General features: G+C 48.7%; 1 protein-coding gene across 6 annotated transcripts in view; it reads left to right on the top strand.

The window, feature by feature from the left end:
• The window catches only part of Tdh (L-threonine dehydrogenase), a 57,870-nt gene that overhangs the window by 7,745 nt on the left and 24,415 nt on the right, over positions 1-25,710 (top strand). Inside the window, exons 1-2 of one of the 6 annotated variants that reach the window (XM_077640796.1) lie at positions 11,862-12,000; positions 16,337-16,402. The exons of 1 other annotated variant lie outside the window; for it this stretch is intronic. Coding sequence is in view for 1 of the 5 variants with exons in the window: in XM_077640794.1 (XP_077496920.1) it covers positions 16,405-16,413 (9 nt within the window). In the remaining 4 variants the exon portion in view is untranslated. Of the gene's footprint in view, positions 1-888; positions 1,108-11,861; positions 12,001-16,336; positions 16,414-19,638; positions 19,863-25,710 lie in introns of those variants that run through there. 4 more of the 6 variants (XM_077640794.1, XM_077640799.1, XM_077640795.1 and 1 more) reach the window with 4 other exon arrangements.

Below are 25,710 nucleotides of genomic sequence, written 5' to 3'. Positions count from 1 at the left end.
CACGAGCTGTTCTTATTTTTGACTCCGTAGCTCTGCAAGACGCCATTAAGCCCTCCTGAACGCTCCGTAAGTAGCACTTTAAAACCCGACCACAGTTATCATGTCGCCTATGATCGCGCGTGGCATCGTCAAATAAATAACCTGACAAGGACTCAGTGCTCTCGTTGAGACGGCGAAAAATGGAAGTCCCCCCAAAAATATAAACCTACAAGGACGTTTCGCACATTTAATTTTACCACAAGTAAGGAAGTAGGTCAAATCGAACCTTCCTGCATAATTTCCACTTCGCCGCTGCATAAATCCTACACCAGACAGCGTGAATTAAAAGCAATAAGGATAACCGGGGGCGCGCAGCTAAACATAGCGCGACCGATATCGATTTTCATTGGGTCCCGTCGCCATGGCAACGCGTCGTAGCCCGTCTGCTCCGGTCGGCGCCGGCAGTGCAGACGTCTAGCGCGGCGACTGCACCGTAAAAGAATCTTTAAAAAAAGAAGGTGACTCAATCCAGAGGCATTTTCAACTCGGCCTTAGAAGTCCAGGAAGTGCAGCAACGTCTACCCAGAAAAAAAGTAATTCGTCTCATTCCCGACGCTCCATTACAGGCGTGTTGCAGACGGGAAAGGTTTCGCAGACGACTCCCACGGCCCTTTAGCAGACGACATGCTCGCCGCGCCTCTAAAAAGCGTGCCTCGAAAGCGATAGCGATGGCTGCACACGTCATGCAGTATTTCATTTCCTCGCGTGCGTTGATCCCATAAAAATAAAGACTACTTATAGAATTTCATGACGCCTGCATACTGCGCCGTCGGCTAAGGACCCGTTTGATCGAAGCCTGCGTGAGCAGACACCGGTTTGATTCGACCAGCGTCGCCTTGGCGGCGTTCCAAACGTCGCCGCGCCTTGCGAAATGCATGGCCAGCGTAGGCAGACCGGCGAAGAAAGGCGGTCGCCCTAAGCGTGAGCTGACGCTGCACGAAACAAGCCGTTGAAAGTGCTCGCAGTTCATTTTTCTCTGTACACAGCCTCTCTCTTCGAGTGCCAGCGAATAGCGGACAACATACGATATCGGATCGTTTCAAGACCGCACCGTATGACGCATACCAGGTACGGCTGCGGTGTATTATAACCGCATTTGTGCTTCGTGTTTCTGTGCTTGGTATGGCGCATGCAGTATACGCAGCGGTTCTGGAGATCTTGGGGAAGGGGGGGGGGGGAGGGAGGGGGGGGAGCTGGCCTCAACATTCCTTCTTCTGCGCAGCCTCTCACTTTTACTGGTTTCTTGTTTATCCTCTATATCCTCAGTGCGTTAGCTGCGTTCTTAGCTTTTACTCTTTTTTTTTTCATTCCCAGAATCAGGCGTCACGGCAGACGGGGAATTACTGGCCGCTTGCATACGTGGGAAGTGACGACAGCAGCATGCATGCGGCAATGAAACGTCCCCGTTTGGTTTTTTTTTTTTTTGCGTTTCTCGATCCTAACGCGGGTTCAAGTGACTTTTTTTCCGCCTGATTTTCCGGAACCCTTCTCCCGATCGCTTTCCTGCATGTAACCTGCAGGTCGTCCGTAAGCACCGCGTGGCTTAATTTTAGTTATTTTCCCGTTCGCAGATGTCTCGATTCTGACAGGCCGCAATTATTGATCTGCGTTTATACTCTATATAACTTCGCTAGCAGGTCTTATCCGCGAATGGACGCATGTATGCGCCGAACATCCCGTTCATGTATTTGGTACTCTAGCAAATCCTCTTTATTTTTACTGTTTCAATTCCATCGCCAGTAATCGAACTCGGACATATTCCGACTCCGACTCCTCAAGATTAAGCTTGGCGGCCGCGGAAATTTCGTATCAACAGTAACGCAGTATAACACTTTGAAACCTCGAAATTCACACAAGTTCTCGTTAATAAGGCCAGCCCTCCTACATCGATAAGACTCTTTCAGCTGTCTTCAGTGATGCATTACTCAGAAGCCGATCAGACCGATCTCTGACCATGATAAATGTTCTGAATGTACGTTTAATAGAGCCACCCGCTAGCTTAGAAAGCTTATTCTACGCCGTGCGCAAGTAATTAACGGTAAACTTTGTAAACTACGTGGCTTAATGTTGAGAACATATGCACTGCAAATGCAAGCCGTGGTACTGACTATAGTTAGTCGACGAGTTTTTACGGAGTACAGCTGTGTTCTTCGGGTTAACTCGGACCACCTGTGAGATTCTTCGACTCGCACCGATGTATATCTATGGATATATTCGCGTTTCGCTCTCGTAGAAAACGCGTCATCGCAACCCGGGAATCGAATTCATGAGTTAGTGCTCCGCATACGAACGCCAACGCGAAGGGTCCAGCATTTAGCGAGCGATGTTTGTTTCGATACGTGCTCACTTGCAGCGCGAATTTTGAAATGCTTTATATACGCTGCGAAATACCTTCGCGGGAAAGCTGTTCCGTTAGTAAACCATGCGCGATTAGAACAGACTGGAAATATTGAACGGAAACTTTTCGCGGAAAACTGAACTCTTACCTTTGAGATGCTGGACATCTTAACTAAAGAAAGAAATTATGGACGCGGAAATTGTGATGACACACTTCAAGAAATGGGGCACACTTCCAAGTTGCGTTCGAGGCAACCATCCGAAACCACAGCCTCTGTTTCATAATGAAATTGTGCCACTTTGTTGCATATTTCTTTTTTTTTTTCAGGCGTGTTACATTACGTTAAGGCCCGTTTACACAGCTGGGGTGTCTGACATGCACCGGCATGCAGGGTCCGTCGTGGCCACCGCTGGGCCGTCGAAAAGGCGACACGTACTCGTCAATGCACATCAGCGCTCAATCGGGTCAGATTGCATATTTCCTGCTGTCGCTAGGCCTCGCCCTCGAGCCTTCTTGCCGACCGCGGGTGCATATTGCTGCCATTGTACATGTTTAAAGCGTCTTCCCTCTTCTTTTCTCATTATTACAGGCAGTGAGAGCTCATTAATTAGAACTCGCTTAATTCCAACCTCCTGTTCATTAGTACTCACGTTTTGGTCCCTGTCAATATCAAGCCAATTAAAGAGGCTTCATTTAGTTTATATTCTCCGTATATAATTCGAAGGCATTTTGCGCCCCTTCGGGTTGATGGTGATGATCATGATGATGAACTGATTTTTAACATTAGCATATAACGTTCCGGAGTAAGGCGTAACTTTATTGCAACTTACACAACAATTTCACGGCATTGTTCATATGTTTATTGTTGCCGGGTATTACAACAGTTGGGCGGGAGGGGGGATCTGCAACTACAGGTGGCAGCACGTTCTTGAGGGCGCCCTTTCTGAGGCACACTTGTTCTTTGTGGCGCAGGCCTGCCCTTATAACGCCGCGTTGGACTAAGTTTCCAAAGTAAAGTAAGTAAGGATAAGGCCAAAGTATGCACGCGTAGCTCCTTTCGAGAGTGCCACACCCGTCCCAGCTCTATCTCTCGTCGATCGCGGTGTCGATGAGGGATCGTGTTCCAAACCGGTAGGTTTGCGCATGCGCGTCGACGAGGCATGCAGACGAGTGCCTGCACCTCGTGATCCGGCCACCCGTCGATAGACCGGGTGTCGGGAGGCCACTCTACACAGACCACTCACGCTCTCGAAGATACCCCGCGTTTCATCCTTCAAGGCGAGGCGAGATTTACGACGCGTTCAGTGACTGTGTGTGAAGACAAACCGCTAAAGGAAGCCAATAACGCTATCGTTTATATTGAAAAAAAAAACAGCGCAAAAAACACGGACCAAAAGACTAGAGGACAAACAAGGCGCTTTTGGTCTTTTTTTTCCGCGCTAGTTTTTTTTCCTTCAATGTGAATATACTCCAACTAGCCCGGCATTCCGTCCTAATCGTTTCATATCATTAAAGGCGGAGCTAAGTGTCCCCCTAATTTATCGAACGGTGTTCGAAAACTGAGAACATATACGATTCGTATCGAATAGTTTTTTACATGCACTATCTGATTCGTTAGAGGAATCCAATAGAAAGATATTCGAATCACTATTCGAAATTTTCGAATATTCGCACACTCCTACTTTTGTTAGTGGCCGCCGCGGTGGCTCAGTGTTTATGGCGCTCGGCTGCTGACCCGAAAGATGCGGGTTCGACCCGGCCGCGGCAGTCGAATTTCTTGGAGGCAAAATTCTAGAGGCCCGTGTGCTGTGCGATGCCGGTGGACGTTAAAGAACCCCAGGTGGTCGAAATTTCCGGAGCCCTTCACTACGGCGTCGCTCATAGCCTCAGTTGCTCTGAGACGTTAAACCCCCATAAACTAAGCCAAACCTACATTTATTAGCGTGCGTAGTATCGTTCATGACAAGCCGCGCTTCAAGTACTTGCTTCAAGTACATAAGGTCCAACCGTGTTTATACTATGTGCCTTTGTAGAAAAGTGTCCCAATAAACCTTGATACAGCGCCGTTTATCAGAGAAACTATTAATACAAGTTTTTTTGCCATTTATTCGTAGTACAGCTGAACGGGTTCACGTGCGATGTTTCATTATAGCTGCTACTACAGTATCGAGACTGAACACGAACTCATGGAACCGCTTGTTGCTATAAGGGCTACCGTTTTTCTTATTCAGGCCTCAAGAGATATGTTGATAACGAACTCGACAGAAGACAGCGCAGCAGTAGCAAGCTACACGTAACAAAATAAACGTCTATGATACGACTGCTCAGCATACAAGACACGTATTTGCAAATTGTAGTTCATGCCCTCCTCTATCCCTTCCCTTACGGCGCGGTTCAGGTGTCGCCGATATATGAGACAGATACTGCGTAATTTCCTTTCCCTCAAAACCAATTATTATTATTACCTAATTAGAACACGATGGAAGCCAACAGTCACCGATACCAAGAAGCATAGAGAATGTTTTTTTTCTTCTTTTTAATTTGCAGTGTTCATCAATGGAAAACTAATAGGGTAAATATTTAAAGATAATTGATTATAAAACCGAAGAAAAACAACCACGTGCCGCCGGTGCGATCCGAACTCACGAGCTCAGAATTTCGCGTCCGGTGTGTACCGGAAGGTTTTTCAAATTACGGACGCGCTGCCACTGCTGACAAACTGTTCCTAAAAAAATCTTCCTATTGCGATCATCCTACCGCCCCGCCACGGTGGCTCAGTGGTTAGGGCGCTCGACTACTGATCCGGAGTTCCCGGGTTCGAACCCGACAGCGGCGGCTGCGTTTTTATGGTGGAAAAACGCTAAGGCGCCCGTGTGCTGTGCGATGTCAGAGCACGTTAAAGATCCCCAGGTGGTCGAAATTATGCCGGAGCCCTCCACTACGGCACCTATTCTACCTTTCTTCTTTCACTCCCTCCTTATCCCTTCCCTTACGGCGCGGTTCAGGTGTCCAACGATATATGAGACAGATACTGCGCCATTTCCTTTCCCCAAAAACCAATTATTATTATTATTATCATCCTACTAATGCGTTTGCATTGGAAGGCTGTGTGCAAGCGGAAATGGCAACCGCCGTCATGCGTCAACTTGTGACGTCATCACAGACCGCCCAACGTGAGGTGGCGGTTAATTTAACGACTGGTCGTGAGAGGTTGTTGGGGACGAGCAACCACAGTATCACAAGTGCCACCGGTGGCTGTGTTTGAAGCAGGTCACCTGTCGGGGCGGTGGCGCATGAATTAACCGCTGCACCACTGCGCCATCAATGGTATGAGGACTCCCATCGATCTACGAATGAAAAGTAGACAATGACCTTCTGCATACATCGGAATCAAGCACATTGCGCGCTGTTGCGTCATACCCTTATGGCGGAGCTACAACGCAATCGGCATCAACAAAAAATGATAACGCATTGAAACGATCGACCGAGGATTGCGAAAGTTTTTTTTTTTTTGCAGTCTTTGAATATGTTCGTTGAAACACCGAGCATATATGAGACATACCTCAGTTACATGCACTCCTAATGTTCAGTTTCAATACCCGTGAAAGATATTGTGCAGTGACAAACGTAACACCGGGTAAAAAATCTGGTGCACTTAATTTATGCTCCCCGCGAGTTGAGAGGGCGCTCGCGGAAAGGGCGGAGCATGAGCTGCCGCGTCCTATGACCGAAAGGCGAGGCTCCGAAATAAGCCCATGTCCAGTCTAACCTGTGCGTCAAGTGACGTCAGTACTAATGTTGGCCAATAGAAACTCACCGTTGGCTGTATAACTACGCGACCGCTACGTACTCAGTTTTTCTTTTCTTTTGCGACTTCAGTCGTGATAATATACCAGGACTGCATGCTCACTCTGACGAAACAGAGAATTTGGGCGTGGACGTCGAGGCCAGCGTACTGCCATGCTCACGAAGTGCCCATTATGACGTCACTCCTTTAGTAAATGAAGACATCGCTATCTATAAGCGTGAAGTGGGCCTTATATTAGCTATAACTCCGAACGACAGTGTTTGCCTGCCGCACACGTGCCGAGTCCCACCGGCCGTTCATCCCCCTCCTTACAAGTTACATCACCAACGAGACGCCTCATCAGCCAAACCTTTTTTTTTTCACCCCGGCACGCGGCAGTATCGGTTTCCGCCAGCAGTTCACACGCTAGAGCCGCGTAGGCGTAGGCTTTATTTGCATCTTTTCCCTTGTCAGGCTGTTGCTTCCTCTTTCCCAGCTGCCACAGCTGTTGCAGTGCCGGGCATGGTAAGCAGATTAAACGCGTCCGCCTGGCAAGCAGCGACACGTGCGGGAGTTTACCGACCTCGACGACAGGGGGTGAGGTAAAAGAAAAGAAATGGGCACGCTGCCTGCCACGCGCGGTAGACAGCGACAGACAGGTTTCCCCTTAGCCTGACAGCCATAACTACAGCTCGTAGCGCCTTCTGTTTGGCGCATTGTGACTCGCGTTGCCGCTGCGCCGTTAACCCTCATCTACTACACACTAAACAATTTCTCACCCTTTAGGGTGTAAATCAGCTGTCCCCAGACGAACACCTTTTTCCAGTTGTTCGGTGCTAAAAAAGGGTGCAGAGATCAGCACCCTTAGGGAAGGGTGCACTTAATGATACTTTACAGGATGTAATGGTTGCACTCTCATTAAACGGTACTATTTTTCCATAATCCCTCTATGAATGCATGTTGGAAGGGTGCTCCACACTGATGCATCCATGAAGCAATAGCCTTGGCCTGATGCGGGCCCTCTAAACTTTCATGCTGTGCACCCTTCCTGAAGGGTGCTGATCTCTGCGCCCTTTTTAGCCCCCAAAAGGGTGTTCGTCTGGGGACAGCTGATTTGCACCCTTAAGGGTGAGAATTTGTTTGGTATGTACTACTAATACTACTTCGATGGAGGCGAAATTCTAGAGTCCCGTGTACTGTGCGATGTCAGTGCACGTTAAAGAACCCCACGTGGTCGAAATTTCCGGAGACCTTCACTACGGTGTCCCACATAGCCTGAGTCGCTTTGGGACGTTAAACCCCAATAAACCAAACCAAACTACTACTACTACTGCTACTATTACTACTACTATAGCTCTACCACTGCTGCTACTGCTACTACTTCTACTACTACTGCCACTGCCACTACTACTATTGATGCTACTACTAGTACCCCCACAACCACCACTATACTACTATTAGCACTGCTACCACTACCACCACCATCACTACTAACACTACTACTACTACTCTGCTACTGCCACTACAACAACTACTACTACTGCTGCTACTACTACCACCACCACTACTACTACTACTACAATACTGCTGCTGCTACTACTACTACTACCACTACTAATACTACTACTTTACTACAGCACTACTACTACCACCACTACTACTACTACCATCACCAGCACTTACTACTACTACTACTACTATTACTACTACCAGAGTCCTTCAAGGACTCTGCTACTACTAGTACTACTACTACTACCACTACCACCACCACCACCACCACCACCAGAAGTGCTAGACAATGCACAGCTGTTACATCTTTAAGATTTATAGTGGGAAAACTGCATATATATATGCGAGCGTTAATTGTGCGACATTTTCGCCGGCTAAACAACATGATGCTACCTTGAGTTTCAAATGACTTTAAATTGGCTTTTGACATGTTTGGCGTGGCTTAAACGACCAGGCCGCGCTCTACACACGACTTTTGTTTATTATAATAAACATCTAATACATGCCCGTCCACGCTAATAATTACGTCCCTAATGACGTCACGAACACACTGATACCACCTTTTACCTTTTCTTTCGCAAGAAGAAAGTTATAGGCCTAAGAAGACGTACAACGATGCAAACATGGTTTATATACAGCAAAAAATCAGGTTTATATAAGAGCAAACGATAAGTACACGAAAGCCGTTTTCGCATATAGGTTACGCGACCAGGCGGACGCAAAGTGAGGGAGTAATTATCGTCGTAATTAAATTAATCAACAAAAATCAATTTATACATTTGTAATACTCACGGTAGTTACCTTGCATTCGTGTACTGAAAAGTCAGGAGTGGCGGTATTGCTACAGACTATTCAATTTTGTAGCATTCTCGAAGCACGTCAGCGATTATTCGGTAATAGTCGGCTCCAAATTTCTGAGACAATCCGCCTAATTCCGCATGCAAACCGGTGACGATCTGGACAAACTCCTCCGCGTGTAGGTTTTTACTTATCTCTGCCATTATGCCGGCAGCAGTCAAAGGGTATAGCTCTTAATAATAATAATTGGTTTTTGGGGGAAAGGAAATGGCGCAGTATCTGTCTCATATATCGTTGGACACCTGAACCGCGCCGTAAGGGAAGGAATAAAGGAAGAAGGAGGTGCCGTAGTGGAGGGCTCCGTTATAATTTCGACCACCTGGGGATCTTTAACGTGCACTGACATCGCACAGCACACGGGCGCCTTGATGCGATATTTTTAACGTAATAGCGAGGGTACCGCAAGGTTCAGCTCAGGGATACTATTTTTCCGATCTTCAATAAATGATTTGCCTACCTGTACATACCTTCTCACATGCACCCTTGCGAGTGACTGTGTTCACCCTCATCATCGTCAGCCCGATTACACTAACTGCAGGACAAAGGCCTATAAGGAAATTTGTCTCGCTGGTAGATATGGGCAATATTGTATTGTGGTATAGCAAAATGACAATAGAACTTAACTAAGAAATGTAAACTAATGCGAGCATTCCGGACAACTGGTGGGATTGAAACTTATTAATTATCTGGTTTATGGGAGTTAACGTCCCAAAGCGACTCAGGCTATGACGGACGCCGTAGTGGAGGGCTCCGGATAATTTCTGCCACCTGGGGTTCTTTAACGTGCACTGACATCACACAATACACGGGCCTCTAGCATTTCGACGGAGGCGAAATGCTACCGCCGCGGCCGCAATCGAATCCGCGTCTTTCGGGTCAGCAGCCGAGCACCATAACACACAGAGCTACCGCGGCGGCTTGAAACTTATGATCTAAACTATCTCGAGGACACTAGTTTATATCATGGAAACGTGTGATCAAAACAATAGCGTTCACGAGCATGTACCATCGTATACCGACATTTCGGCATATATCGCATCGTCACATCAAAAATGAAAAATGTACTTTAACCGTTGCTACCAGCATGTTATCCAAGCAAAAATTTCAGCATAGCCTCTTGGTAAAATTACGTGTTTATGATGCTCTTGTGCATGCACTCTAAATTACAGTATGCGGCAACTATTGGGACTAACGTTACGATAACCTCGTCAGGGCCCTTGGAATCGCCCAGAATGATGCCACTTGCATCAATCTTTCTTTCATCGCACTTATAGCGTAAAGTCAGTTAACGTCAGTTTGTCTTTGTCGCGTTTATAATTTCGCAGCAGTGGTTTACATCTGTGCCTGCTTCATCTAAATCATTAGTCCTCGGGCAATCTACTCATTTCATTCTTTAAGCGTATCGTTTTTCAAGAGCCGATCATCAGAGCTGTATTTGCATCCATTCAAGGCATGCATATGCGTCAACAGACCGAGGCCACTCTCCCGTCGATATACTCGTATGTATTGCTTCTGCTACAGCTGTCCCGGCCGTCGCTGTTCGTTTTTTTTCTCTCATCTTTTTTGCCGTGATTCGATCGTAGGATACTATATTTTCTTTAACATGAGCCAGTTACTTTTATGACAAGTTATCTTTATCACTACGACGCGTCCATTTTGATCTAGTGCTTGTTTGATTAAGTTCACTTCACAGTTACGTAACATCTGATTCACATATGCAGTCTTTTCACCGGTTATCGCAATAGAATGAGCAGGCGCTTCTGCATGCTGCATTTTCAGCAACAGTTGCAACCAGCCCTCTCTTCGGTTCAAAGCTAAATAAAGTGTTCAGAATGAGTTTAGTGGGCGGCAATGCCAGGGAGAAACTGTCAGAGGAAGTGCATATGGCGGTCGGAAGCCACACATTTGTCGATGCTCGCCGGATACCACGAATGTTCAGTGAGAAACTACATTGAGCGTAAACTCACGCTTGCATCCGGTCCATTTACGGGAGCGCTGACTCACACTCATGCCTTTAAGGTGAGTGAGTGAGTGAGTGAGTGAGTGAGTAAAGTGATTGAGTGAGTGAGTGAGTGAGTGAGTGAGTATGATTGAGTGAGTGAGTGAGTAGAGTGAGTAAAGTGAGTGAGTGAGTAAAGTCAGTGAGTGAGTGAGTATGATTGAGTGAGTGAGTGAATATGATTGAGTGAGTATGATTGAGTGAGTGAGTGAGTGAGTGAGTAAAGTGAGTGAGTGAGTGAGTGTGTATGACTGAGGGAGTGAGTGAGTATGATAGAGTGAGTATGATTGAGTGAGTAAAGTGAGTGAATATGATTGAGTGAGGAGTGAATATGATTGAGTGAGTTAGTGAGTGAGTAAAGTGAGTGAGTAAGTGAGTATGATTGAGGGAGTGAGTGAGTATGATTGAGTGAATATGATTGAGTGAGTATGATTGAGTGAGTAAAGTGAGTGAGTATGATTGAGTGAGTGAATATGATTGAGTGAGTGAGTAAAGTGAGTGAGTGAGTCAGTCAGTATGATTGAGGGAGTGAGTGAGTATGATTGAGTGAGGGAGTAAAGTGAGTGAGTATGATTGAGTGAGTGAATATGATTGAGTGAGTATGATTGAGCGAGTGAGTAAAGTGAGTGAGTGAGTGAGTGAATGAGTGAGTAAAGTAGGTGAGTGAGCGAGCGAGCGAGCGAGCGAGTGCTTCTATGAAAGTCTAAAAGGCCCAGAAGTATTTAACGTTTTATTTTACTTTTAAAACAGGACGCAACCACAGCATAAATCCTCAGACTTCCGCCCTTTCGTCTTTTGGCCCTCGTCAGTGCTATTACCAGTCGGGCATTTATCAAAGCCGGCAAATAAAGCACGATCTGTGACGTATATACGAAATTCGGCTCAGCTATACGCTTTAGCGTGGCAACCCCGCGAAGCGTACACAGGTGAGACGCGGAGGCGACGAACTCGCCCAGTTTATCGCTCCATCCTTCGAATAGGCGAGTGCTCAAATCGCCGTTGCGCAATGGGAATCAGCGATAGAGATTGCGACTGGGAACGGTTGGCATGAAGCCACATGCATTATAGGCTATCGGCGGGCATTTAACTGAAAAAAAAAAGAAGTATATGGGAATAAGAATGATGGAAACATTGGCACCTGCTGCGAAAGATTTCAGTCATCCATACAACTGCATACGCAGCGAGAACAACGAGAACAACAAGGGGTCAGCGTTTGAGGATGTCCATAAATACGGTGAGCACCGTACTATGCGGACATCGTGTGGTTTTGTTCAGAACCGGCTTTAGATTGCTCCCCCTTTTAACCGCAGAGAAAACTGGTTCGCTTTGACAACCCCTTCCCCTAAAGAGTGGCATTATATAAGTCTCGCAAAACTGCACCTGGAGTCGAATTAGCTGGCACAAAATTAAGCTCCTCATAGCACGAGTACAACGTTCTATTATTATTTGGGAAGCTGTCTTCAAACCAAGGTAAGCTGCTGTACTGCTTCAACTAAAAAAAAACCTACCTGATTGCACTCCCCCTCCCATTACGCCATGAAAGCTCGCTCCCAAAGGAAGCGCTAAAGCAAAGGTCGTCTATTCCAACGGCTTCTCCTTGACGTCGTGATGACGTAATACTGCAGCGGGCCTTGAGCGAGGGGGGGTGGGGTGTCACTATCCCGCACTGACCCTCATCACTGCCCAAGATAGCGGTAGGAGCCGAACGCGGCCTTGGTGAGCGCCAACCAAGCCACCGTCACTCCAGTATACGGTTTGGTTTGGTTTATGGGGGTTTAACGTCCCAAAGCGACTCAGGCTATGAGGGACGCCGTAGTGAAGGGCTCCGGAAATTTCGACCACCTGGTGTTCTTTAACGTGCACTGACATCGCACAGTACACGGGCCTCTAGAATTTCGCCTCCATCGAAATTCGACCGCCGCGGCCGGGATCGAACCCGCGTCTTTCGGGCCGGCAGCCGAGCGCCGTAACCACTCAGCCACCGCGGCGGCTATCACTCCAGTATACGACCTAAAAACTCTACGTCATTAGCTGATGGAATTCCCCTCCATCAGCACTCAATACGGCAACTATGCTGACACAAAGCACTCTACTAGACTTCTCCTCGCGACCAACCCTCCCCTCCCAAAACTTGATGCTTCATGACGTAAGCAAAAATTATCTCATGGATTAAAAAAATAAATTGAAAATCGGTTTTTGAGGAAAGGAAATGGCGCAGTAATTGTTTCAAATCTCAATAGACACCGGAACCGCGCCGTAAGTGAAGGGAGTAAGGTGGGAGTGAAAGGAGCAAGAGAGAAAGAGGTGCCGTAGTGGAGGGCTCCGCAATAATTTCGACCACTTGAGGATCTTTAACGTGCACTGACATCGAACAGCACACGGGCACCTTTTGCGTTTCGCCTCCATCGAACCGCGGCCGCCGCGGCCGGGTTCAAACCCGGGAACTCCGGCTCTGTAGCCGAGCGCCCTAACCACTGATCCACCGCGGTCCAAAACATACCTATTTTCGGCACTTTTTCCCTGCAGAAATGTGGAAAATTCCTTAATATTTTCTTGCGTTATTTTATATATTTTTTTCGTTTAGCCCGTGATGTTCTTCAAGATTAACGAAGGCTAAAGTGTTTCTTATTCCTTTTCCACCAGCATTTCATGCACGAGCGACCCGTAAGAAATCTTGTCCGCCATATAAGGTTATCTCTGTTATAAGAAAACTTTACGAAGAATCCACTTTCAACCCTTATTCAGTGAGAATGCACTTCTTAATGGAGGCAAAGGAAACGATTAGCAGGCAAATGTCTAGCATGAACTCGCATATCGCACGTGACTTTTACAACTCGAGCTAGTGTAAGTTGAACATGACTACCCTATTTATTACCAAAATGGTGGCTCATATTGGACACCGTAATTTAGGAAATTGGAACAAAATAAATTCAAGCTGTTCCCATTCGCACATTCCGTTTTCTTGCGAGAGCTATAGGCCACCTGATCGCCAACATTTCGCCCCGTTCTCCGCTTACTCAGTCCCGAAGGCGAAAGTGGACGGCAAATTGAAATTGATGTGGTAGTAAGAGTCGCTACGCAGTGATCCGAACATACAAGGAACGTTTTTTATCTTTGTTTTGGGGGGGGGGGGGGGGGTTGCCACGTGCAACGCCATCTCAGCCGAAACGCGGAACGGTAACTCGCCCAAACGTAATTATTTTTCCTTTTGTTCGCGAAAACTTCGTGTGCCTTCCGTCTGCCGTGAACGTGAGAGGCAGAGTGGCGATAAGGACGAATCAGTGGCGAAGCGAGAGGCCCCGTTTCGACGGGGCGCCGCCATGTTGCCTGCTTTTCTTGCACTAAACTTTTCTCGCACAAAGTGGCCCCGCGGGAGCGCACACATTCCATTGGCAGAATGGGAGGGAGCGATCTCCGCCGGAGCTACGCGCTCCGTTCGGGAACCGGCGGAGCGCTCACCACCTGCCAATGAAATTAGTGGGTCCTCTGCGCCCGTGGGCCTATCCGCCGCGAAGCGTACTCAGTTTTTATTTATTTATTTATTTATTTTATATACAACATACTGCAAGCTGAGCGCCCAAGAAGGAGTGGCATGCAGGTGTAAAGAATACAAAAAAAAACACGGAAGTACAATGTACAAACCCCCCCTAACACATTTCATAGGCCTGCTACATGGAAGTACCATGTACAAAACCCCCCTAACACATTTGATAGGCCTGCTACATGGAAGCACAATGTACAAAACCCCCCTAACACATTTCATAGGCCTGCTACATGGAAGTACAATGTACAAAACCCCCCTAACACATTTGATAGGCTTGCCGAAGCGGTTATTACTATACACACGAGATGCTTGTATGACCGAAATCAAAACTGACTTTCATGAACACATGGGAGACGAAATTACTTAACCCTTTATAAGCTTAATTCCAGCTTACCCAAAGATCGGAGAGTAGAAGCTGGCAAACTATTTCAGCCAGCAACTGCATTAGGCAAAAAGGAGAATTTGTATAGGTTAGCCTTTGCAAAGTGAGGCGCCAAGGAGAGTGCATGAGAGTGGCGTGTCTGGCTGGAAGTAAGAAGGTGAACGCAAGTTACTTAGTGGCACAAGCCGGGACACATTTTCTTTTTTTCAATTCTTTTTCTGAGTCCCACCATGGTATTAGTATTAGTTCGAGTGGTACAACGCGATCAGCGCCGCCAGTTTCCGTGCGTATAATGCACGGCTCGCAGTTCATTTGAGGTCCTTGAACTCTTGCACTGAGGACAACCTAGAATGTGGTAGCAAAGCTATCCGGACGAGGATATAAGGGTGAAAAAATTACAGACGTAATGGCTTAAAGAGCCAATGACGACAACTACGTCAAATTTTTGTTCTCAGTAAGTCGATTCTTCCTGGCTAACTCCATCCTTTTCCGGCAGCCATAGACGCATTTATTGCTGAGAAAATTGGATTTATTACAACGAGAAAATTCTTTTCCCCGCCGCTCGATTAGAACTCGTGACGTCAGGAACGAAGAGGACTCCGTGATCGCCGTTGAAAAGTGAACGAAAGTGTAGCCTATAACTTCAGGTATCCGCGATGAAAAAAAGAAAATAAAGCCGTCCTGACGTCACCGCAGTTTGCCTCCGAAAACGGCTGGTGGTCGCGACAGCTGTTTCTCAGTTTTTTTAGGTTCCACCTTAAAAAAAAATTCCCTTTTCCGTGAAAGTATACATATATAGCGTCTTCGTGATTAGAACGTAATAACCCATCCCTACAGACGGCTCATCATGCAGAAACAGCGACCCGCATAAAAATGGGGCTAACATGGAGAACAAAAAAAAAACAGTTGTTCTACCTCTGTGGTTTATGAGCTGTAAAGAAGGAGAAAAGTTCTGTCTGAGCGCCGTCTGGTTCGCGATGGACGGACACTCTGTCAGGAACTCAGAATGCATGATCATCATCATCAACAGCCTGACTACGCCCACAGCAGGGCAAAAGCCTCTCCCATATGTCTCTCCAAATAACCTTGTCCTTTTCCAGCTGCGCCCTCCGTATGCCTACAAACTTCTTCTAATTCTTCTAGTTATTTCCCTCTCGTGATCAGGATCAGCTGTCACTACCTGCCCTAGGTAGACGTATTCCTTTACCGCATCCAGCACCTCGCTGCCAATTGTGAACTGCTGTTCCCTTGCTAGGCTGTTGAAGATTACTTTGGTTTTCTGCATGTTAATTTTTAGACCCAGCGTTCTGCTCCGCTTGTCCAACTCATTGATCATGATTTGCTGTTCACCTCCTGAGTGACTCAGCAAGGCAATATCATCAATAAATCGCAGATTATATAGGTATTGTCCATTAACTCTTATCCCCCAACTGTTCCCAATTCAGGCCTCGGAATACCTCCTGTAAACAGGCGGTGAATAGCATTGACGAGATCGCGTCTCCCTGCATGACGACCTTCCTTATCGGAATTTTATTGCCGGCTTTATGGACACACAGCTACTAAATAGTAAAGACTATGGTAAATGCATAACCGTATTTTTCTCTCTGCGCTTAGCCGACGAAACGACAGAGATAAGAGCGGCTACTTGGGCTGATTTGTGCACAGTTTCACGGAAGTGAACGGCGCGACAAAACCAGGACGTTGGAAGAGGAACAGACCACACGCGCGCGCGCCGTGTGTTCCTCTTGCAACGTCCTGTTTTTTGTCGCGCCGTTGCTTCCCGTGAAAAATATGCACCAACCAGGGCACGTGTTTTGTTCCTTCTCCAAGGTCCTGATTTATTTTTTTCTGTTTTCTTAGCGCCATTCCTTCCCTTCAAGGTGGCATAGATCGTCGCGGCAGTCGTTCTGAACGCCTCGCTTAGAACTCTACTGCAGACTTAGCAGGTATGTCAAGCGTAAGTCGCCCGCTTTCTGTCCGGTACTTCCCACGCCTTCACGCCAGAGTAAAATTAATATCAATACCGGCTTTATTTGTCTAAGAAAATGTACAATACAGTTGAACCCGGCCGCCGCTGTGGCTATTATAAGTGGTTATATATGGTGCTCGGCTGCTGACCCGAAAGACGCGGGTTCGATCCTGGCCGCGGCGGTCGAGTTTCGACGGAGGCGAAATGCTAGAGGCCCGTGTACTGTGCTATGTGGGTGCTCGCTAGAGAACCCCAGGTGGTCGAAATTATCCGGCGCCCTCCACTACGACGTCCCTCATAGCCTGACTCGCTTTGGGACGTTAAACCCGATATAACCAAACCAATACAGTCGAACCTCGTTATAACGAAGTTGGGGGAGCCTGGCGATTATTTCGTTATAGCCGTAACTTTGGTATAGCCAGTCTTAACTGAGCTTTCAAGAAGAATCGCCATTCCTTCGTTATATCCATTATTCAGTTATAAACCGCTTCGTTATAACGAGGTTCGACCGTACATAAGAATACCCAGACCAAGATACATCCTGTAATCCAATTTCAGATAAATGGAGGGAACTGATTCGAGTGAAAAAATCCGGTCAAGTTAGCAGCGCCTCTATCGGATGACGTGGCTGTGCTGCATCAACCGGCTGAGACGCAGATGTGAAGGAAAGGAATCAAGTGAGCGCGGGGCGGCTCCTATAGCTACCTTCGTGGAAACTGGATCACGCCACAGCGCGGCGGCGGTTGTTTACGTCGGCCGACAGCTTTCTATTTATTTGTTTTGCTTGTCTAGCTCCCCCCTACCTGGCCGACCCGTTTCGCCATAGTTGTCCTATGCACGCGTCTATCAAATTCCATCTTTTATTTATTTCTTCCGGCGCTCGCTTTCCGCCCTCCTGTCGCGAGCTGCCTGGCGCGCAAGTTGTTACCGTATTCATTCGGTTTCAACCATACCGCTTTTCATAAGAGTAGAGTTTTCACATAGCACAGACGGTGAAGGCGGGTGCTCACTTGCAAATCTCGTCAGTACTATACCGTATACTGTAATCACGTCATGTTACATGATTTTGGAACTGGGCAGAAAAATCTGCGGGTAGGGGGTACCGCAGCCAGCTCACTTGCTACGAACAGAAATGAAGCAATATGAATGGTGCTATATCAGAGAAACACGCAATTTGCGCGTTAGAAAATCCGATGGACTCTATTTTATTGCCTCCGAGGACAAAATGTGGTAGACCCATAGGAAAACCTATTGGGACCTATAGATATACCTCTGGAACCTACGGAAATGACTATCATAATTTTGACTAGGGAGGTTATTTTCGTTACGGCTATATGAAGGTTCAGCTGCGTGCACAGTGATAGGCACACTTTACGGGAAAAGAAAATTTCATATTTAAAAGAACAAGACAGAAAGGCCACTGCTACTGATAGCCGGGCCGAAACCAACCGGCCGTCTGTTGTTAACCGCCTGTTGTCGTGTCTACAGAAGCAGGTGCCAGTCCTTATCGGCTTCTTAGCCAAAGGGAGGGAAGAAGCCATGCATGCATATATAATACATGTATATATTCTTGTATTTCTCATGCCGACAATTAACTTGGTTCTTTTGCCTGGCTACGCTGCCTCATGTGGTAACTGCCAGCGGTGTTGGCTCCGGCCACGAACTTGTAACGGCCGCGAAAAAGGAGACCACGGCCGAACGATTTTCATAAAACTCCTTTAACGTTACTGCGACTGGGGAGGCCTTTTCTGTAAGGATAATGCTTGCGTACCGGCTGTAAAACAGTTGGATACTACTATCTGGCCAGCGTACGTTGTTCCATCGGACAACCACTCCGCAACCTTGGTTAAAGCACATATTGTTGGAATAGAACTTTTGTTAATACTGCCACACTTTCGTTTTCACACTTATCGTCACGACGGCAGCAAAAATGGTGCCAAGGACAATGACGACTGTAGTGATGATGGCGCCAATGAAAATAAAAGGAGGGTGCTTGTGATCGATATAGAGAGGGCGGTGGCAGGTTGGGGTTATAGTCGCGAGAACACGGTATGTCTGCTCGCACAAACTCCCATCAGTCTTTACCCAGTCCCTCTGCGTCGCCCTTCATTTAAATCGGAGAGCGCTTTGGGCGATCATCCGAGCGTAGAGGAAAAACCCAAGGTCGACTTCTCTTTTCGGACCACTGCGAACGTCCGAGAAACGTCAGCCGCGGGACTGAGGAGGAGGTGATTGGAGGGAGAAAAACTGAGGAGAGAGAGGAGGAACAGAGTGTGCATATATTCTTTCTTTAGGTGGAAACGTATAACTGGGACGCGAAGCGAACGGTAAACACTTAGGATACGGTCACTCGAAGAACATTGTAGAAGTCTTCGCCGGGCTGATGACGACAGTCGAGTATATTGCTGCGAAGTTTTGCCTTGCCCAGTCACTGTTCCTTGTCTGTCGTCGATGCAGTATGACGTTTATTGTTCTTTACGCAAGTATTATGATGATCCGACGCGATTCATTTCTTATCATGCGATCCCTAACAGACACATGCGGCTGTCAAGGCTATGCCACACGTGTTTAAGGTAGACCCGATAACCGGTGCACAAATAAGGTTGATATAGGGTTTGGATTTATAGCTATCACCTCCACGGAATACGACGGCGATCTGGCAGTCGCTGCTCACGCGAAGAATACGCCTTTCTCTTCCCATTCCACTACGGTCACATTCGAGACATTTAAGCAAGACGTGGTGTACAGCCGCTAAATGGGCCTTTACGCTTCCTTCTTGTACTCTGATGATCGCCAGTCTCGAGCGTTGACTGAAAGGCGTCACACGTCTCCATGCAAGAGCATAGTGCAGCCGGAAGCCTTGCTGCTCGCTTGATCCGGTGACCCAGTCGATTCTTCCGTGCGCGTACTCGACCCTCGCCGACACTGCGTCTCAGAGAAGCTTTTTCCAAGTCGCTCACGACGAATGCGAAGGTCGCCAAGGAACAAGAGGAAAGATTGAAGACCAGAGGGAAACGTTCGATGAAGACAGAGGAGGAGGGCAGAAAAGACGCGTCGGCGCGGCCCGAGCGCGTTTCCCCTTAGCGCCGGTGACGTAGCCTACCGGCGCCGCGTGTCATCCTCCGCTCGGCAGGGGCTCGGCTCTGACGTCGGCGGCGACGTACCCGCGCGCAGCTGCTGCTGTTGGCGCTGACGCGCCCGACCTTCGCTTCTCCGTTGTTCCACGCCGCTTGTGTGTACGTGACCGCCACCGCTACGTTGGCCCACGAGCGTAAAGCGCACAGCAGAGGCCGACGTGTTGGCGGCCCGTCAGGTGTGTGGCTGTGCGTGGATTACCTGTGCTACAGGTTTCGCCCTGTCGTCGCGATCCGCTCGTCGCTGAGCAGAGAAAAGTGCGCTACTGCCAGCTGCCACCGACCCCGCGTATTCACTGCCACGTGAGTATAGGGAACTCCTTCTGGGATGAATTGCAACGTGCGCTGTGGCCGTGCTGTAAGCGACACCACCTGGGTGGTGGCTCTAGCCGCTGGCGCCAGCTCGACTGAACGTGCGCGAAAGGTTGAGCGAGGCCGCTTCAATGAATGGTTTTCATTGGCGCCACGTCCGTTCCGTTCGCCAGTAAGCTTGTGTCTTGAGCGGTGGTTCCACATGGATCCTGCATGTTCGAGTCTGTGACCTGGAAACGAGCTTGAATGGCGCCCATTATAGGTGTCGATGGAAAAGGCAGGCGCGTTGACGTCTTTGGCTTCTTAGGGCAGTAACTATGCGATAGTGTTGCTCCGGTATAGACGGCGTCGTAATTAACACGCTGTCCAAGAGATTCGAATATATCGACGGAGTGGGCCTGAGCCACAAGTCACGTGGCCCAGGCACTAGGTGGCGCCCCCTACATTGTGTCACCTGTCGTCACGTGATTCACTTGCGCTCGACTGAGTGCGTGGTTGTACTCACGGGGGTGAGGAGGTGGCGAGAGGGTGTGGCACACGGCCATCCATCTGCACTACGCGTATCTTCACAGCGTCAGGTATACCTGGGGCGGCTCAGGTGTCCACCGAAACAGGCAGATACTGCGCACTTTCCGATAGCAAATTACTATTGATCATGCACGCATGAAAGTAAGCAGCTATGCCACATCATTAGCACCTTCGTTCTCTTTTTGCTGTCTTCAGGCAAGCTACTAATGCGTTTGGCGGTAACACAATGTCGGAGGAGCCAACCGTTGCGTCGTGTTAATATTTTGCTGCCTAATAGAATGTTTAAATTTTGTCCCCTGAAACGTCTACGGCCGATTAAGAATGTCTCTGCCGCTACTGGACTGAAGTACGGTCTTCCCCTCCGTGTTTTCCAAAACGGCAAATAGTTCCGTTTTTCTACGTAGTAAGTGTCCGTAATTTGTTACGGACTTTTTCTTCGGTGATATTAGACATATTTAGCGTACCGGTATACGTCTCCGGTAGTACAGACTGACAAAGCGCTCCGGTAATACGTCTCCGGTATGCTAAAAAGGTCTATTACAGCAATGCTTTCCCTGGTGTCGGTCTTTACCCTCCGTGTATTCCAAAGCGGCAAATGGTTCCCGTGAAGTGACGTCATCACAGAGCAAGGTCACGTGACTCGTCGTCATTGTTCTCATGGCCCACACAAACGGGTCACACAGCGGTACGCCCCCGGAACACATTCTCGTCTCATTCTCCCTCGCCTCGCGCGCGTAAACGGCGCGGGCAACCAACTTGTCCTCCAACCGTCTGCAAGACGAACCTTCCTTCATTCCTGCCACTGTTCAACGTTGTCCAAGGACGGCTGTAACAGGTTGTGCGGGGAAGGTAACGAAAAATACGTCAACGTTTGCTGTTTAACTTCGGAATATGGAACTCAGCGAGTCGATGAAACGAAAGACGTAGTAGTAAAGCCACGTGGGCGGCGACGCCAAGTGTGTTTCTTAAAGTATGTGATGTGCCAAGGCAATATCTAAACCACGTCAACATCATCATCAGTAGCCTGTCTACGCCCACTGCAGGCAAAGTGCGTCTCCCATGTCTCTCCAATTAACCCCGTCCTTTGCCAGCTGCGCCCAGCGCATACCCGCAAACTCCCAAGTCTCGTCCGCGCACCTAACTTCCTGCCGCCCCCTGCTGCGCTTGCCTTCTCTAAAGCCCCCCCAATGACAACCGCCACGCGCTGACGTCATCTTCAGATGAGCTCCCGAACAGGGGCGCGATGGGTAGGGCGAGGCAGTGTCGACGGAAGCGTCGGATTGGAAGTAGCGTAGGCAGTTCCGCTAGTAAAGAGTATATTCACTCGTATTTCACAGCGCTATAGCTGCATGAAGAAACGGAACACTCGGGCGTTTACCCGCTGTCTGAAAAGAACGATGCCTCGGTCAGTCTGAGTGATTACAGGTAGCAGCAGAAGATTACGGGAAGCGGGTGAGTGAAAAAAAAAGTTATTTCGGCGCAGTAACGTAGGCCAATCTCTTTAAATGCGTGAAAGCACGAGGGTACAGCATGGTACACTGTTAAAGGGAACATGCGGTCGCGTGAAGTTGACTTTCCGCGAGGCGCTGCTGCGGAAAGCCGGAAAGGATGCCGAGCTGATTATGGACCGGAGTTTTTTTCGCCATTCTGTCACCTTGCATGGATCTCACTTTTCACACCCACACAACGCATCGATTGCTTCTTCTGGATTGGCTTTTTCCATTCTGTGGTCGCGTTTCGTGCGAAATAAGCAACATTTTCTCTGGACTAGGTTATCCACGTGTGAGTGCCTTGGTTCATATGGCACTTAAAACGCGTACAGTACACGTATCATCAGCGCATAAATGTAGGAAACACATAAAGTGATCGCCGTCACATTAAACAGCGCACAGATCGTGAAAAATAAAGAGCCGATACAATGAGGACGAAAACACAAAGCTGTCAATCAGATCAGTGATAAAACAGGCGTTGACCAAAAGCACGAGACGAAAGGTGAATCGGATAGCGCGGCTACGAATACCAAAGCGATGCTGGAAATCTAAACACGAGGTGCGCTCAGTAAAAAAACATGGAGCCGAAAGACTCCGCTCTGAGCCTTCGAGTAGCTGCGAAAACATTCCGCGGCGTGTATCTGTGTATACTTGCACACACGCACGCACGTATGCCTCCATGCAATCTGCGGCGGCGTTGTACAATGATAGGCAACGAGGCGCTCACATCTTGTCATGCTTGAGCGTTCCGCGTGGCGTCCCACCGCTTTTACGTCGTAGCGAACACCCAGGTGTCGCTTGGGTCGCAACCGTCATTGGCGCTCCAATTGATAGTGACACCATGAACACGAACGAGAAGGACTAAGAGGAATCACGCCTTCCGTCGATCCGAATTTTTTAGAGCGCAGCCCTTAAAGCATGGCCCGCATGGAGCGTTTTTTGTCCGCGAAATCGCGTCGCGCGCCCTACGCCCACGCCGGCGTCTACGAATTTACTCCCGCATGGTCGGCAGCCGAGCGGCGTTTTTTTTTTTTGCCGCCCAGTAGTGCGATGCGCGCGCCCCCATCCATACTGCAATCAGACGGATGCGCAGGAATCGAAGTGAAGCCGCTGGCTCTTGTGTGCAGAATGCTCGCGAGCGCGCATCCTCCATGCGAGCGCATCTCTCTCGAACGGCGTGCACCGGCGCGTGGCTCCGTCCAGAATCACGTGACGCCCGCTCCGGCTCTCATTGGCCCTCTGTCGCTGCCCTCTCCCGGCGTCTTTTTCTGTTCCGCCAGAATCCGACGATTTGGCAGAAACGTCCTTTCTGGCGGGAAAAAGAAAGCGCTCCGCTGCCGTTGACGCCGACGAATCGCCCCCCCCCCCCCCCTCAAAAAACGCTCCATGCGGGCCACGCTCGTCGGCGTAACCGGCTGTCCAAGCAACAGGATGCCTCGATGCCAGCGCCGCCATATTGAATCTCACGGGATCAGCGGCACTAGCGTTTGTTCATGCTCTCGGCGCGCTTCAAGGTGCTTTAACTTGAACGGCCTTTTGCAGCGAGAGCTACACTGGGCTACCAGTCGAGCATTTCGCGGTACATGGGAGAGGCCAGTCGTGATTCAATATGGCGGCGTCGCTTAAGTTGTTTCCACCCGGTGCTGGCATCGAGGCAGCCTATCCAATGAGCAGAGGGAAGCGCCACCTGGAAGGTGGCCGCCACGGGAAGACCCCCGAGGGTGGCTAGCAGCGTACCACGCCTCCTGCGCTCAAACTTCGCACTACCGGCTATCGTAATCGTCCGTGCATTTTTCTGTTTTCCAACTCCACAGATGTGTCGCTTCTGTGAGTGAGCACTGGCGGAATTAACACGTCCACTGCGTAGGGGTCGCCGATGGGTCACGTCATCTATCCATGTTTAGCGGCCACGAATACCGGGCCACCCGATAAAGGCGTGGGATATAGTTTATTGTGTCCTTCTTCGACCTGACAATGAAATTGGACCCACGGCTTCATCATGTGACCCGATACTCGTGGGCGCAATTCATGAATAAACGACGTGACCCATCGGTGACGCACTACGCAGTGAACGTGTTAAATATCTCTCCCCTCTTCAGGAGGCTGCGACTAAGCAGCGGCGAAGAGCATTCCTCTTCTGAAGCCCTGAAGGCGCACTCTCCATTCTCACGGCAAATGTGAGGACAAAATTCGAAAGCTAGGCGACATTAACCCCGATGCAGACTTTCAACTCGTTTTTTTTTACGAACTGAAACGAAGCGCTTTTACGGGGCATCGTATGTGACGTGCTCCCGCTAGCAGAAGGCAATGGAAAAACTAAACGAAGTACAGAAGATAGAGCACGCGACACGATTTAAGCCCTGCATTTCCGTTAGTGAAAAACGAGCTGGAAGACTGCGCTCCGTTAGTCTCGTCTGCCTTTCGGCCTTGGTCCTTTTCTGAGTAGTACTCCAAAATGAAGCCTTACAACCTCCCCATTATCTCTCCGCCTGGCGTCGTCGCAGGAGCATGACATTAGGGGAAGTGCATGTACCGGCGCGCCGTCAATTCGAAAGTACATTTAATTTCATTCATTTCAATTATTTTACCCTCAGGCCTTTCGCATTACAGAGGGGGTGGTGCAGTGAAAAAAACATTACTAAATATACGAACAATATCGAAAAATGCTAGACAGAGGACCAAAACATTGAGAACAAAAGTACAGAAGTAATTAAAAAGATTTGACTCCGTCAGCGTGCAACCTGGTTGCCGCCCGTACATGGCACAATCCGCATGCTTGCATACGAACTGTGCAGGAAAAAAAAATGCGAGGGATATTCGACAGGGTATCGGGACTTCTCTAGTCTTCGAAGCAACGCCTGTCGAAATTCAGTTCGCAAAAACGGTGGTCAGCTTTCACGAGCCTACTTCCCTGTCCAACGGGAGCAGGGGCATGCGCGGTAAAGGCTGTGGGCGGACCTTTCCGACAAAGTTACGCCCAAGTACGAATAGACATCTAAAGCCGAACGTTGTCTTCATACACCACGCATTTAACAATGGCGTGACGGGAAGGGTGTCGTGCAAAATATCTAAACAATACTGGCGCCACACTTCCTGGTGAGTCGCCATTTTCTGAAATGGCATTAATAAAAGCTGCCTTTTAATTCTGCTTCGCTCAGCTAGGGACACCATTTTGTACGCGCTAATCTCGTTTACGAACGTGTTTATCTCTGCGCTTTTCAGCGACGCTGCAATGGATTGCCTCATAAGCGTCAGCATCGTACAATGGACGAGCGGCCGACGTCCATCACGGGGCCAACGCGGCATCTCTATCATCGCTCATTGCGGGGGCGACGCACTTTTGCAAGGGCGCACCTGCTCCGATCCATGCTCCTTTCTCGCGCATGCGCGCTGCGCTTCATACGTGCGGGGCGGCCGACGCGGTCATCGTTGATCAGGCTGTGTAGAGATGGCGCTGCGAGAGCGAACACACTATAATTTAAATGCCTGGATGTCCGCTTGACTCCGTGGCGCTGACCATCGAGGCACCCTAGAACACACTAATGTGCTTTAGAACACTCAACACCCTCCAGGCAAGCCGGCAGCAGGAATAGTACCAGTTTAGGTTATTTCGTTCACAGTGGAACAGAGTACAGCCATAACAGGAACAAGAACAGTGGGCGCAGACGGCACAGGCATACAGAACACAGATGGTCGCGGCTATTCTGTGTTACTGCATGCCGTTTTCTGCGTCGCTGTTTCTATTACGGTGTGCCCTCTGCACACTAGCAACCGCTCTTGCAGCTGAACTGAACATTGAACACTCGCCGAAGATGAGGTAA

Source organism: Amblyomma americanum, chromosome 10 (assembly GCF_052857255.1).
Source record: "Amblyomma americanum isolate KBUSLIRL-KWMA chromosome 10, ASM5285725v1, whole genome shotgun sequence".
NCBI lineage: Eukaryota > Metazoa > Arthropoda > Arachnida > Ixodida > Ixodidae > Amblyomma > Amblyomma americanum.
The sequence above is the reverse complement of the archived record's forward strand: the minus strand, read 5'-3'. Positions and strand labels throughout refer to the sequence as shown.